Source organism: Rhagoletis pomonella, unplaced genomic scaffold (genome assembly GCF_013731165.1).
Source record: "Rhagoletis pomonella isolate Grant_MI unplaced genomic scaffold, Rhpom_1.0 Rhpom_scaffold_00011, whole genome shotgun sequence".
In the NCBI taxonomy this organism is placed as follows: domain Eukaryota; kingdom Metazoa; phylum Arthropoda; class Insecta; order Diptera; family Tephritidae; genus Rhagoletis; species Rhagoletis pomonella.
This window is the reverse complement of record NW_023458565.1, coordinates 6,484,786-6,498,710: the sequence shown is the minus strand read 5'-3', so window position 1 is coordinate 6,498,710 and position 13,925 is coordinate 6,484,786. Positions and strand designations below refer to the sequence as shown.

At 34.1% G+C, this 13,925-nt stretch overlaps 2 protein-coding genes across 2 annotated transcripts in view; one reads left to right on the top strand and one right to left on the bottom strand.

The window, feature by feature from the left end:
• Positions 1–395: 395 nt before the first annotated feature.
• LOC118747128 (gustatory receptor for sugar taste 64f-like) overlaps positions 396–13,925 on the bottom strand; it is a 22,976-nt gene continuing 9,446 nt past the window's right edge. Inside the window, exons 3-10 of the mRNA XM_036481118.1 lie at positions 10,606–10,745; positions 9,077–9,145; positions 4,923–5,114; positions 4,313–4,507; positions 1,623–1,894; positions 1,345–1,499; positions 968–1,220; positions 396–518 (exon numbers count right to left, since the gene is read on the bottom strand). Coding sequence (XP_036337011.1) covers positions 396–518; positions 968–1,220; positions 1,345–1,499; positions 1,623–1,894; positions 4,313–4,507; positions 4,923–5,114; positions 9,077–9,145; positions 10,606–10,745 — 1,399 coding nt within the window. The remainder of the gene's footprint in view (positions 519–967; positions 1,221–1,344; positions 1,500–1,622; positions 1,895–4,312; positions 4,508–4,922; positions 5,115–9,076; positions 9,146–10,605; positions 10,746–13,925) is intronic.
• LOC118747331 lies at positions 13,228–13,875 on the top strand. Its single transcript, XM_036481371.1, has 2 exons — positions 13,228–13,535; positions 13,598–13,875. Exons 1-2 carry the CDS (start codon positions 13,310–13,312, stop codon positions 13,756–13,758), a joined length of 387 nt encoding a protein of 128 aa, XP_036337264.1. The 5' UTR covers positions 13,228–13,309; the 3' UTR covers positions 13,759–13,875.

Below are 13,925 nucleotides of genomic sequence, written 5' to 3'. Positions count from 1 at the left end.
TAACTTATGAGTTATATGCAAAATACTCAACGCCTGACATAGTGTCCCACAAACGCGGCCAACCAGCTAGTGATAGTTATACATATGTAAATAACGCTACAGTTAATTTACCTCAAGATAACATTGGTGCAGAAGTTTTCTTACCTTAAACGCCAAACCACAATTCTCTTCAACTGCATTTGAACTCAATTTTATTTTAATTAATAAATTTTCTCTTTTTTCCTTATTAACATGACCTTATTTCATCGACCTCGATGGCTTAACATTTTGATTGCAATAACCTTCCGTTTTACTTACGAATAGATTTGTCATCAATCTATTGGTATATGTACATGTAGAGGTGTATGTAGTATACTTATGAAATAACTGTTATTGGCCAATTCACCTACGCCAACTCAATGCGCGCTACCATTACTCGCCGATGACTGAGGGCGTAGATTACTAACACATTCACCCAGCGCACCATCCTGATGAAATTGTATAAGTACCAGCTCATATGTCACAATCGTTCCAGCAACCTTAAAAGGATTGAATATACAGCAACAACAAAATCACTTCATGCATAACCACTTATAAGGATATATCATAAAAGAGGAAAAGGAGAACCAGAGCAATAATTACTTAACTAGAATATGGTAAACTGATATATGAGCCAGCAAAAAGTAAGCTCAAAGATAGCTGGCAAATGCAGAAGAAGAAGAAAACAAGATGGAATAAAATTGCTTGAGTTGAAGGAAAGAGAGGTCGAACTCTGTAAGTGCTTGCAAATATGCACGGAATGCAGGTGGGGGCATATGTAGGTACAGGAATGCGATGACTACAAACTATGCGCTGAAGCGAATTGTAAGTGTATGTAGGTGGTAAAATGAGTGAATGGGTAATCTAATTGACGGTGTATTACTCGCAGCAGTACATATGTGAGTACACGTGACTGGTCATGAACAAACGACAGCGGAATGCAACTTACGCTCAGCACCAATTTCCGTGTGAGATAAAAGAATTTCATGCCACTTAATGCAACCAAATCACTGTTAATATCCTCCGAGAAACGTTTCACCTCAGTGCACCACGATTCCTTGGGTATGCAACGTAGAACGCGCAACGGTTTGCGAGATTCATCATTGATGCTGGCCGAACACAATGAGACAGCCAATGTGCGACCGATAAGAAAGAAAAGCGAGAAGTAAAAGTAGACGAGTTGTGCGAACGAAGGCATTTTACTACAATGAAACGTGGGCGGAAAAGGAGACATGAAACGAAAATTGCCGGCTTTTATTCATGAGCAAAATAAATTGGACTAGAAGTATGCATGTAGTTACAGTATATATATATAAAGAGACTCACTTAAGGCTACGCAGCAGTTGCACACAAATAAAATACAAATTATTCGAAAAGGATATCATTGTGATGAGCGAAATGGCGCCATCAATGCGTGCGCAAAGCTCACAAAGGTTCCGGTATTGTTTGCGGCGAGTCAACCAGAAGATCTCGGGCATTTGCTGTCTCGGCGTGTGGTATACGAACAGACGGCAATGGCAGACAATTAAAAGTGACAGGCAATATTTGAGCGATTCAAAAAAAAAATAAAAAATGCAATCCATAGACTAGAAAGTTTTTCTTACCATGCCCTTGAACTTGAATAAGTTATCATTGAGCTGCTTAAATTTTGCCGCCAATCCCAGACTGACAATCATCACAAACACATCCATAAAATTCCAAATGAAGGTGCATATAATATTCTCTAATTTTCCACAAATAGCTAAATACACAGAGTAAGGGAAGACATCAAAAATTTGCTGGTTGGTAAGAATAAAGTAATCCTTAATTGGGTCATCAGACTGCGGACAGGCATTGGAGTAGAGTATGTTGGAAATAATGTTCAGTAAATGCTCGGCTGATAAATGAAAAGAAAAAGTTATAATTAGTTCGTATTTACTTAAATAGTTATCTTACATCTCAGCTACATACATACGAGCATATCGATGGCTGAGTGGAAGATCGACCTATCTCGGCAGCCAGTTCGAAAACGCCCTATCTCAAAAAACTTTTCAAGAACGCCTTATTTCAGAATTCGTTTCAAAAACGCCCTATCTCAGCTGCCGATTCAAAAACGCCCTATATCAGCATATTTTCAATACATTTTGAAGTGAGATAGGGCGTTTTTGAACCGAATTTGGAGATAGGGTGTTTTTCAATTAAATTCTGAAATAGAGCGTTCTTGAAAAGTTTTTTGAGATAAGGCGTTTTCGAACTGGCTGCCGAGATAGGTCGATCTTCCACTCAGCCATCGATATGTAAATGATGCATAGAGCTTCACACATATTTTTTATAAGAATTTATATTTTATATTCACACTTTATAGAAATACTGCATTTTCGTTTTAATACTTCATTAATTTTTTTTTACTCCGCTGGCAGAAAAGCTATGAACTTAAATGAGAAAAATGAAATGTTGTATTTAAATTTTTTTACCAACTAAGTGTAATAGTACAAATGCTGTCGTCCGAAAAAATTTTAGTATCCAAGTGGCACAAAAACTTGGAACAAGCAAAAAAACAAAAGGTTGTATGATAGTGTAAAAGCCTTTTGAGTGTAATTAACAGTTTAAATGGCACTGCGGTTGTGGTTTATTTAATTATAGTCTTTTTTTTAAGAACGTTTTCCCTCAGTGCTTGTACATGGCGTATGAGCAACTTTTTTGGTTTGCACATAAAAGTGTGGAGAATTCGCATCACTTGAGTGTAGTAGCGCACAGTGGTTCAAAACTGGCATTTACTGTAATTCACTGGAGCCTTCATTTTTCACACAATTTGATAAATTTTTTTTTAATGAAAGCTTATAAAATTTGCAAGAGACCAATTGATCGGACTCAATTTTGGATTTTCATTTTCTTGTATTAAATTATTTAGAGGAAAGTGCAGAAAAAGTAGCCATTTCAAAGAAAGTCGGTTCTCCTGTTCCAATTAATTAATGTTACATAAGAAAAACAAGTTGAAAACAAAAAAAAAATTGCAATGTTATAACAAAAATTTCACCTAATTAGTTTTTTTACTTCTTAGAAAAATTTTGGGTAAGCAGTATTTAGATCATGAAATTTAGAATGCAATAGGATATTTCAGACTGTCATTAGAATCAAAAGATCTTTTCGACTTTATTTATTTTTTTCCAAGCCTTAGTAAAACCATGTCCAAGCATTCTTCCGAAAGGGGTAAAAGAAACCACGCTAGTGGTGCCATAGAATGATGGAGAGTAGAAGGAGTATACCATTCTCGGCAAGGCACGCTCTAAGGATCTTTAAAATGGTCGTAAAAAGACACAATATATGTAGTCAATATATGAGTAAAGTACGTAAGAAAATTCTGGGGTCAGTCGTTTACAAAACATGCTCTCGGTATTTCCAAAATGTTACCTAAGGAAGGCAGATCTTTTCTCGTGAAGCCAAAAGGCTTTAAAACGAACAAGCTTTATCTCCTTCTTCCCGAAGACTCTTTGAGAAATTTTGGTGTGGAACCTAAATCTACGAAATTTCACTCACGCAGGTGCCTTTTGCGTTCGTGTATCAGTGCAGGACATTCTTCTAAGAACCTGACATTATGGAGGTTAACGGACCTCGTATTCGGGTTCAGCGAGTCTAAAACCCCATAAATATAACCATTCAGGTTTATTCAATGCATTTTTCCTTACTTCACCCTCAAATGACCTCGAATCTGACGTGATGGGGGCTAACAGACCTCCGATTCGCATTCAGCGCGTCGAATAACATAGGGACATAGAGGTCTGGTTCAATATGCAGGAGCTTTTTTTTTTGTAAACCTCTGTTATACTATGTCTCCATCAAGAGATTTATCTATAAAGATTTAAGAAATCAAGTTGCTAAATCACAACCGTCTCCATTGCCACAACGATATATGTTTGACGTTCACATTTTTAAATATTTGACGTTTGCTTATGTATGATTTTATAAATACAGCTGCGGGCATTGATATACAGACCGATAAATACCTTCCTTCCCAGCGGAATTTCGTTATGTAAATTCTTAACATTATTGGCTTTTTATTCGTGGTAAATATGTATAATATATAGTTTGGAAAATGTAACTAATGGTACTATTTCGAGATTTAATTTTATATGGTAAATCTCAAAAGAAGGCTTAATCTACATTAAATCTCATAATGGAGACATAGTATTATTAAAGCTAATGTTAAGTAAATTTAAATAAATAATATAGTACACGTGCCATTCTTTCATTCCACTTCACACCAACATCCACTCGCTGAGATGTTCAAGCCATCTTGAATGCTCATCTAACTCACCGAGTGACAACATCATGGCCACAATTGTCACTATTTTAATCCTGTACGCCAGACGTCCTTTTTCCATTTGCGTTAAATACTCCGGCAAATCGCTCTCCATCTCATCCCAGTACAACATCAATGCCGGCCATTTGCGCGCCAATACAATAGCACTAATGCAAACCACAATGATGGACATGCGAAATATTAGTGGCTCTGCGTTAAAGTCCCATGCATGCATGTAGTACATACGTAAGTTAAAGATGGACGGTGTACGTAGAAAGTGATTCAACATTGAGGCAATTCGAAGGGCAAAGAGCGACATTTGAAGTGTGAGGCGCGCGCAGGCATGACAAAGATAAATGTTTATATAATAAAGTTTCAATGCAATTTCATTGCAATAAAGTTATAGGTTTCTTCCTTTTTTTGTGTTTAGAAACAAAAATAACTAGCACAAGTAATAAAAACAAAGACATCCGAGTGTCAAGCGTAGTGCTTTATTTACTTGCAGCCACTTGAATTTATCAAATACCGTGGCCGTGGTTAGTTTCTGTCGATTCGGCCACCTTGCCTCCGTATGGCTTTCAGCCATCTTATCGCTTACTATTCGCTTGCTTATTCTATTACTTACCAACACTATTGAAGTTGATAGGTTTATATAGCAATTTGTTTATTGACAATCCCAAATCAATTGTAGTCGTCAGTATGAAAAGCAAACAATATAAAGTTCGTAGATTTGTCCAAGAGAACGACAATTGGCTGGGCTGTGATGCTGTCACTCCCTTGACTGGCATGAAAGCGAAAAACTCGGCAAAGAGAAGGACTGGTTGATGGACAGCATAAAGGTAAAAATGTATACATACATAAGAATTGTTAGTTGAGATAAGATAATTTATAGGTTTTATGTATGTCCCCGACCCCCTCTAAAATGGAGGGTAATATTTTTTATTGAAAACAGCAACTGACCGAAAGTCTGCGGAAAGGTGGTCTAGCACAGCCTGTATAAGAGGCATTCTTCGTGAGAGGCTTTGCGACTCTCCAAATTGGTTCAAGCAAAAACTATCGGTTAGAGACTTGAAAATTTGATAAAAATGTTTTTTACTTTTAAATGATGTTTGGTGTTTTTTCAAATTCAATATGGAGAAAAAATTTTTAAGATTTTATTGCATTCGCTCGTAATTATGAATCTGACCATGACTTTATAAAATTCAAAATGACGGATCCAATATGCTGAAAAAAATTTTTAAAAATGGATTGAATTGAACGACCAAGAAAAAACCCCGCGTAACATATTTCAAGTTAATCAAAAAACGCCATCATCATTCAAAAGTTTAAAATTTTACCGAATTCTTCAAAATATAAATTTTTTTTACCATTTTGAAAGAGATAATAAGTTTTCAAAAACAGATCTGCTATATTGGAACTGCAATTTTTGATTTTAAAAATTTCGAAACACACGTAAGAATCGATATACTCACGAAACTATGCGACACATATGCATAGTAAAACTGCGGTTTTAGTTTTTCACACTCAAGTCAGGATTTTTTTTCAAGAGACTTTGAAATTTTAAAGATATGATTTATTTTAAAAAATATTTTAAAAAATCAGTGCAATGTAGAATAACAATATGGGTACCAAGTGAAAGAGAAAATTCTGTATACAAAATTTAAAAACAATAAAGTTTTTCGGTTTACAACGACGAACAGTTATTGAAAATGCGCTTTTAATAAATTTTACATTTTTAAGTTAATAAAATATGCAGGACGAAATTCGACGATACGGTCGTGTTTATATTAGTCCTCGAGCAATAACTTTTTCATACATAAACATTGAAAATTTTCAGGGGTATTTAGGGACAAAGTTTTTCAAGGACATTTTCCATACCCATTCTTCCTTATGCACCAAAAAATGCATTCTGTTATAATTCTACAGAATTTTTTCTTTTATATGATACCCATATTGTTATCCTAAATTTCACTGAATTTAGTAAGTAATTTTTTTAAATAATCATATTTTTTAAATTTCAAAGTGCTTTCAAAAAAATCCTGACCTCAGAGCGAAAAACTAAGTATGCAGTTTTACTACAATTTGCCCATAGTTTCACAAATATATTAATTTTTTTCTGTGTAAAATTTGCTGTCGCACTCCAACATTTTTAGAAGATACTCCGCCATATTGGATTTTAAAAAACGCCACCATAATGAATAATTTAAAATGTTTACAGAATTTTCAAACAAATAACTGATTATTTTTTCAAATGTAGTAATTATTTGCTAGAAAATACAAATTTACTGGTTCCCACTTTTGCATCTCTCCGATTTAATGAATCCTAAAGGGGCCTTGATATTCGAATTCCTGATTGCAAAGGGTTTCACCTTTGCAGTTTCACAATAAATTAATTTTTGTCTAGCCAAAACAGTGACCCTTGTAGTCAGCTATTTAAGTTAAGTGATATTTGCACCAATTTTGGCTATTTTGCTTTTCTTTATTTAACGTTTAATATTTTTTATAAAATTCTGGCACACATATACATTAGACTGCATCACCAAAAAAAATTTGCGGTTTTTCCGCCGGGATTAAAAATTTATTATATTTTAAGACGTCCACCAAAATATTTCGGCAGTCTTATATATGTATACATATATGTATATCCAGCACCAAATAAATCCACATTTCAAATTGTACAAAAATTATAAAAATTCAATAAATTTTACAATTGCGCCCAAAAATTTACAAATTTTTATTTCGAATTTTTGAAAATATTTTAGGTACAGCGTTACGAATTAAATCCAAGAATTTTAAAATTTTTATTCAGAATTTTTATAAAAACTTTAGGTATGCACTTTTATAGCGCAATAAATTTGAGTATGACGAAGTGCAAATTTCAAGACGCTAGAAAATCGCTTTGATTTTTAATAGATCCTTTAATGACGGTGCTAGACATTTTCTTCTATATCCAGCACTCTACTAACGGGTGATTTTTTAAGAGCTTGATACCTTTTTTTTAAAAAAAAACGCATAAAATTTGCAAAATCTCATCGGTTCTTTATTTGAAACGTTAGATTGGTCCATGACATTTACTTTTTGAAGATAATTTCATTTAAATGTTGACCGCGGCTGCGTCTTAGGTGGTCCATTCGGAAAGTCCAATTTTGGGCAACTTTTTCGAGCATTTCGGCCGGAATAGCCCGAATTTCTTCGGAAATGTTGTCTTCCAAAGCTGGAATAGTTGCTGGCTTATTTCTGTAGACTTTAGACTTGACGTAGCCCCACAAAAAATAGTCTAAAGGCGTCAAATCGCATGATCTTGGTGGCCAACTTACCGGTCCATTTCTTGAGATGAATTGTTCTCCGAAGTTTTCCCTCAAAATGGCCATAGAATCGCGAGCTGTGTGGCATGTAGCGCCATCTTGTTGAAACCACATGTCAACCAAGTTCAGTTCTTCCATTTTTGGCAACAAAAAGTTTGTTAGCATCGAACGATAGCGATCGCCATTCACCGTAACGTTGCGTCCAACAGCATCTTTGAAAAAATACGGTCCAATGATTCCACCAGCGTACAAACCACACCAAACAGTGCATTTTTCGGGATGCATGGGCAGTTCTTGAACGGCTTCTGGTTGCTCTTCACTCCAAATGCGGCAATTTTGCTTATTTACGAAGCCATTCAACCAGAAATGAGCCTCATCGCTGAACAAAATTTGTCGATAAAAAAGCGGATTTTCTGCCAACTTTTCTAGGTAATAAAATTCAATGATTTGCAAGCGTTGCTCGTTAGTAAGTCTATTCATGATGAAATGTCAAAGCATACTGAGCATCTTTCTCTTTGACACCATGTCTGAAATCCCACGTGATCTGTCAAATACTAATGCATGAAAATCCTAACCTCAAAAAAATCACCCGTTATAAACACACCCTCGAACCCTTTTCGAGATTTAATCGGGCGCATTTTACTTGATACTTGCATCCGCCCTGTGCTCCGTCCTTGAACCGTCTGCGTATCAATGTACTTTGGTATCTGGGATCCATGGCAAGGAGTCCGTTTGCCCAGTCTTCTCAAAGCAGTACTCTTTAATTATGGAGTCAGAAATACCGCAATACCAAATCAGTTGATTTCGCTTTGACATAAGCGAATTTAGTGTGATGTAGATAAGCTCAGTTTGTCCCTTATGTGAAAACCTAACATTATTGCCGAAAAGGGCAGGCAAAGATGGGTGTCTGGGCAGGTCAGTGAGCGCTGGGTGAAATTCTTGGAATGCTATGTGGCTAAGGCCTTCTCACTATGGGTAGATGCGATCTAAGAACTCTTTAAGTTAAACAAGATGCCTCTCTCTATGCTAGCAGGACTCTTACCACATTGCAAGCAACAAAAAAAGTTACATTTTTGTCCGAACGCCTCTTTACAAATTTCGGAAGCACCTACATTCGGCAAAAGCAAATCTATTGTTCAATTGGTAGCTTTAATTTACTGACCTTAGGGTGGTGCGTTAAGGAGATAAGAACAGAGATCTAGTGATTAGGCATTAGAGTACGTGATACTTGAGGTCAATAAACTCCGGAACAAAAAAAACTTTTCTCCGCGATATATCATACTTTAAGATCCGACTATACATATATGTCGAATACATAATGGAAAATGCAAAAAAGCGACCCCTACGTTGGGCCAAACAAAAATTTAAGTTCTTTCGAAAAGCCTTGCATAAATACGTTGGACTCAGGGGTGTACAGCGAACTTTTTTTCTGGAACGGTCTAATGTACATAGTGCTTAAAGTGCATATATTCACCTCTTCCTACCGCTTGATGAAAACTGCCATCGGGTTGAAACTTTTTCTTCTCCGACTTAGCTAAAACTTCTGTAATAACAAAATCGGCTATATGTAGTGAAAAAAAGTCACTCGACATAATCCAGAAAGTTAAGCTTTTTTAAATCGTCGTTTAAAGTATAAAACCGCGTATCGTCATTCTGCAAAACCGCGTAACTGACTTTTGCTGCCAAAAATTTAATTTGCTCACACAAGCTCTTGGTTAAATCCTTATCCATTCGTCCTGAAATATACTAGCCAGAAAAGCGATTGCTTTATAAAAAAGAACCATTTTGAATATGAGTGTTTTTACTCTCTAAAAAATAATTTAAGCAACTTTACATACGCGCTTTTGCATTTTGTTGATACGTGGTTTTGTACTTTAAACGACGAAATCATATATACTTACATACTTATATACATATGCATTTGTATTAGCTACTACGATTATTCATATACACATGGCAACGTATAATATGTAGCTAAATACATACACCAACGATCAAAATAAAAGCAGTGCAACATTTTGACCATTTTTCGCTATTTGTTTTTTAGGAAATTTTATGTTTGATTATTATGAAAGCGAATAACAAATACCGTCTAGATTCACATTTCAAACTTTGTACAACATTTATAATAAGTAATTAAAAAAAAAGATTAAGACAAGCTTTTATAAATGTTTAATAAAAAGAAAAATCGACCCCTACAACACCTATTTAAAGCAAATTTTTTTGTGTGGTTACTTCTTTCTGTTTAAGTCATATGCTTTTCCAAATATGAACCAAATCGGACCATAAATACGGATTTCCGAATATCTCGACTCCTGCGCCACCTATCGGGCAAAATATTTTGTAGAGTTATTTCACTTCCTACAAGTAATATATATTTTAAATCAACACCTGCGTCACCTAACGCATTAATGCCTCTATCGTATTGCATTTTCATCGGGCTCTGAGTAAGTTTCAAGTTTCTAGCTCATCGGAAAGTTAGTAAAAAACGATTGTAAGATTTGATTACAGACAATTTCTCGCCATAATTTAAAACTTTTTATGTAGAGTTTTTAGAAAGCTATAAAGTATGCAGTTCTATAGCCTATTCATTTTTAATCAAATAAAGTGTATGTTTGAAGCGACTATGAATTCGCATTAATTTTTACTCTTTTTTTTTTGTACCTCCACGGCGCGCGACCAAAAAATAAATAAAATAAAAAATATTAAAAGCCAACGCGAATTCGCAGCCACTTCAAGAGTAAAAAAACTGAAATTTTGGTAAAGATTGTTTAAGTTTTTATAATTTTTGTACAAAGCAAAAAATGTGAATTATACATATAGTGTTTATTATATAATGAGATAGATTTCAAAAAATAAAAAATAAGCATTAAATAAAGAAAATACAAATAGACAAACGTGGTCGAAATTTGGCACTGCTATTTTTTTTACCGTAGGTGTGCATGCATATGTATTTGTATACATATAGTTCACATATTCCAGTGGTGTTAATTAGTTGCTTACTTGGTGGTTTATCTATCTGCAGATGCAGCAGCTCCATTTGGGCAAGAAATTCGGCACACGTACGCTTAATTAGTAGAGCTTTGTGGTCACGCTGGGGCGTTGATGGTCCAAATATTGCGGCAACATTTGTGGCACTTTGGCTGTAAATTGGTAAGCTCATTATATTGAAACTTTGCGGGATTTGAAACGGTGTACATATATATATATATTAGACTGCAACACCAAAAAAAGTTGCGGGTTTTCCACCGGGATTACAAAACTTATTATATTTTAAGACGTCCACCAAAATATTTCGGAAAAATATTAAGATTTAAGCGAGCTGGACCGATTTGAAAATACCTCCAAAAATTAAGTTTTTTATGAATAAAAATAGTTTCTTAAAGAACTTTTTGAAAAAAGTCCCCTCTGATCACAAACTAGATTAAGCTTAAAAAAATCTGCATAAAAATATTTAAAAACCTTTTCAACGGAATTGTAAGAATGAGCTTTTTGATGCTGTTTTTTTACTTTTTTCAAAGATTGGTTTACGAAAAACTTGAATAACTGGGCCAAAAATGTTCTGATTTAGACTTATGGGATCTCAGTAGAAAGGTATTTTCACACTGGCCAAAAAAACGTCATTCGGGCCCCATCTTGTTTTTTCGAATACCAACACATCATAATTCAACTTTGAATGACGTTCGTTCATCCTACCTTTCTCTTCCATCCTTTGAATGAGTTTATTAGCAAAGAAATAAAAAGGGTGAAAAAAATACCTTTCCAATGACACCTCTTAAGTCTAAATCGGAAGAGTTTAGGTTCAGTTATTCAAGTTTTTCCTATACCAATCTTTGAAAAAAGTTAAAAAACAGCATCAAAAATTTCATCATTACGATTCCGTTCAACATTTTTTTTTTTAAACTTTTTTAAATATTTTTATGCATATATTTTAAGCTTAAACCGTTTTATCATTTGAGGGGATTTTTTCAACAAAAAATCTTTAAGAAACTATTTTTATTCATAAAAAACTCGATTTTTGGAGGTATTTTCAAATCGGTCCAGCTCACTTAAATCTTAATATTTTTCCGAAATATTTTGGTGGTCGTCTTAGAATATAATAGATTTTATAATTCCAATGGAAATAGTAGTAGTTTTTTTTTTGTATGGGGAGTGATGCAGTCTAATATATATATATATAAAGTCGGATTTTTAATGATATCACACCAAGGATTGTTCTACATCGACAAAAAATATACAACCATTCTTTTATTTTGAAATGAAACCAAAAACAATACCCAATTGTTTATTTAACCATTTTCTAATACTGAAAAATTTTTATTCTTTCCCGAATGCATTTGCTGGCATTTTCTGCGTGTTTTGGCAGACCTATAAAATATAGTTACTATGGAAAAAATGGTTAAATAAATAATTGGGTAATATTCAAAAATTATTCAATTTTAAATGTTCTATTCTCATTTGCCTGTAAGAAAACATTTTTCTGTAGACGAAATAAATAAATAAATAAATATTATTGGGAATCTCCTGAAGAGGAGCAGAGTTTTCCCGATCAAAAACTATTGATTTTCAAGAATTCGTTTTTTCCATATAAAATACATGGAAAATTTTGAGCGCTTTGAGCGACCTCTAAATATTTTTTTATTGCAAAATGAAAGGATAGGGGTATACTTTTTCGGTATAGAACAATCCTAGGTTGTGAGAGCATAAAGATTCCGACTTTATTTTTTCATATGCACTTTTGGGCCACCCTAATGTACATATGCATTATGTATGTACTTTGCAACAAGTGAACGAAAGTAAACTGTCGATAATTGCCAATTCATGCGCTATTATACAGCGTGCATACATATATACTTCTTACATATGTATGTATCTATGTATGATAATTTATATGAATTAAATATGTCAATTTTGAATTTAATTATGTAAGTAGAAACTCACTTAATCGGGTAAAACAAAATCATAAATTAAGTTTTTTTCAAATAATAATGGATTTGTGAAAACTAAGTCTATATTCGGCATTCATAGTTTCAAAATGATCGATTCATAAACAAATTTTTATGAAGGAAACTTTACATAATACTTATATGCGTACATATGTACATTAGACTGGGTCGGTCCCCATACAAAAAAAAAAAGTTGCTAATGTCCGCCCCTAAATTTAAAGATTATGTTGAGAGGGTTCTGGAAAAAATTTTTTTTTTTTTTTTTAACCCTCCGAAATACAGCCGAAATGGTTTTTTCGTTGTAACTTGGTTATTTGACGGCCGATTTTTAAAATTGATATGTCATTATTTTTGTCTTGAGAAGCTTCACTTTTCGTTCTTATGTCTTTTTAAGCTTTGAAGTCGCGTTCGCATGATAAGGGCAGAAACAAAATTTTACCCCCCCCCTAAAGCATATTTTTTTCCTTACCAAACGAAAGTACTTAAAAATTCAAGAAAATGTTGCCTTCAAACTATATTACTAAAATAATAAACAAAGGAGTTATAGCACTTTTAATATCACAGGTCAACATGAGTTTCAGATGTAAGTAAGTATAATAACACAGTACAACAAAAATTGATTTTTTTTATGCAACAGAGTAACCTAAATTTAAGGATTATGTTGAGAGGATTTCGTTCAGCTATAGAAAATAATGCATATTATTTTCACCCAGAAAATATATTATTAGCCATGATAACCGACGCTGATCCAGAGATACGTAATGATGGGTACGAAAAAAATCAAAACAGCACGTCAATATCCACCAGCAGGGCTTCGCGTGTTCAAGGTCCCAAAGCGTGGCGTAATAAACTTTGAAAGTAAGTCGTATGTCAGCATGATCGATTGGAGTCAGTTTAAGATTACGGAACCCCCTTGTGTGCAGTTCTACCCAGATAGTGAACTTACAATGTTTCAATTTTCGGAAAATGAAGTGATAAATATCCCAGGTAAATATCTTCAAACTAAAAACTTCACGGGTCTTATAGTACTTTTAAATCATTTTTTTTAGAGTTCCTCTGTCATTCCCAGAATACCGAACGGTTTGTGCGTGTTGTTAGTGAGTCTGCAAGTGCTGTCACTGATGAAAAGCGCCTGGGCCACATTTTTGCAAAATTAGAAAGCCGAGACCAATATAAAAGCCTTGATTCGCGCCAAAATTTGCTTAAGTAGCAATAAATATTGTAAGTGAAATAACTTTTTTGTTGATTATTTTAGTAATATAGTTTGAAGGCAACATTTTCTTGAATTTTTAAGTACTTTCGTTTGGTAAGGAAAAAAATATGCTTTAGGGGGGGGGTAAAATTTTGTTTCTGCCCTTATCATGCGAACGCGACTTC

What these genes read in the sequence shown, in the direction of transcription:
- LOC118747331 (XM_036481371.1), top strand. Translation starts at nt 13,310, where the DNA reads ATGATGGGTACGAAAAAAATCAAAACAGCACGTCAATATCCACCAGCA. An exon ending in TGAAGTGATAAATATCCCAG is followed by an intron (nt 13,536 to 13,597) that starts GTAAATATCTTC and finishes CATTTTTTTTAG; the next exon opens with AGTTCCTCTGTCATTCCCAG.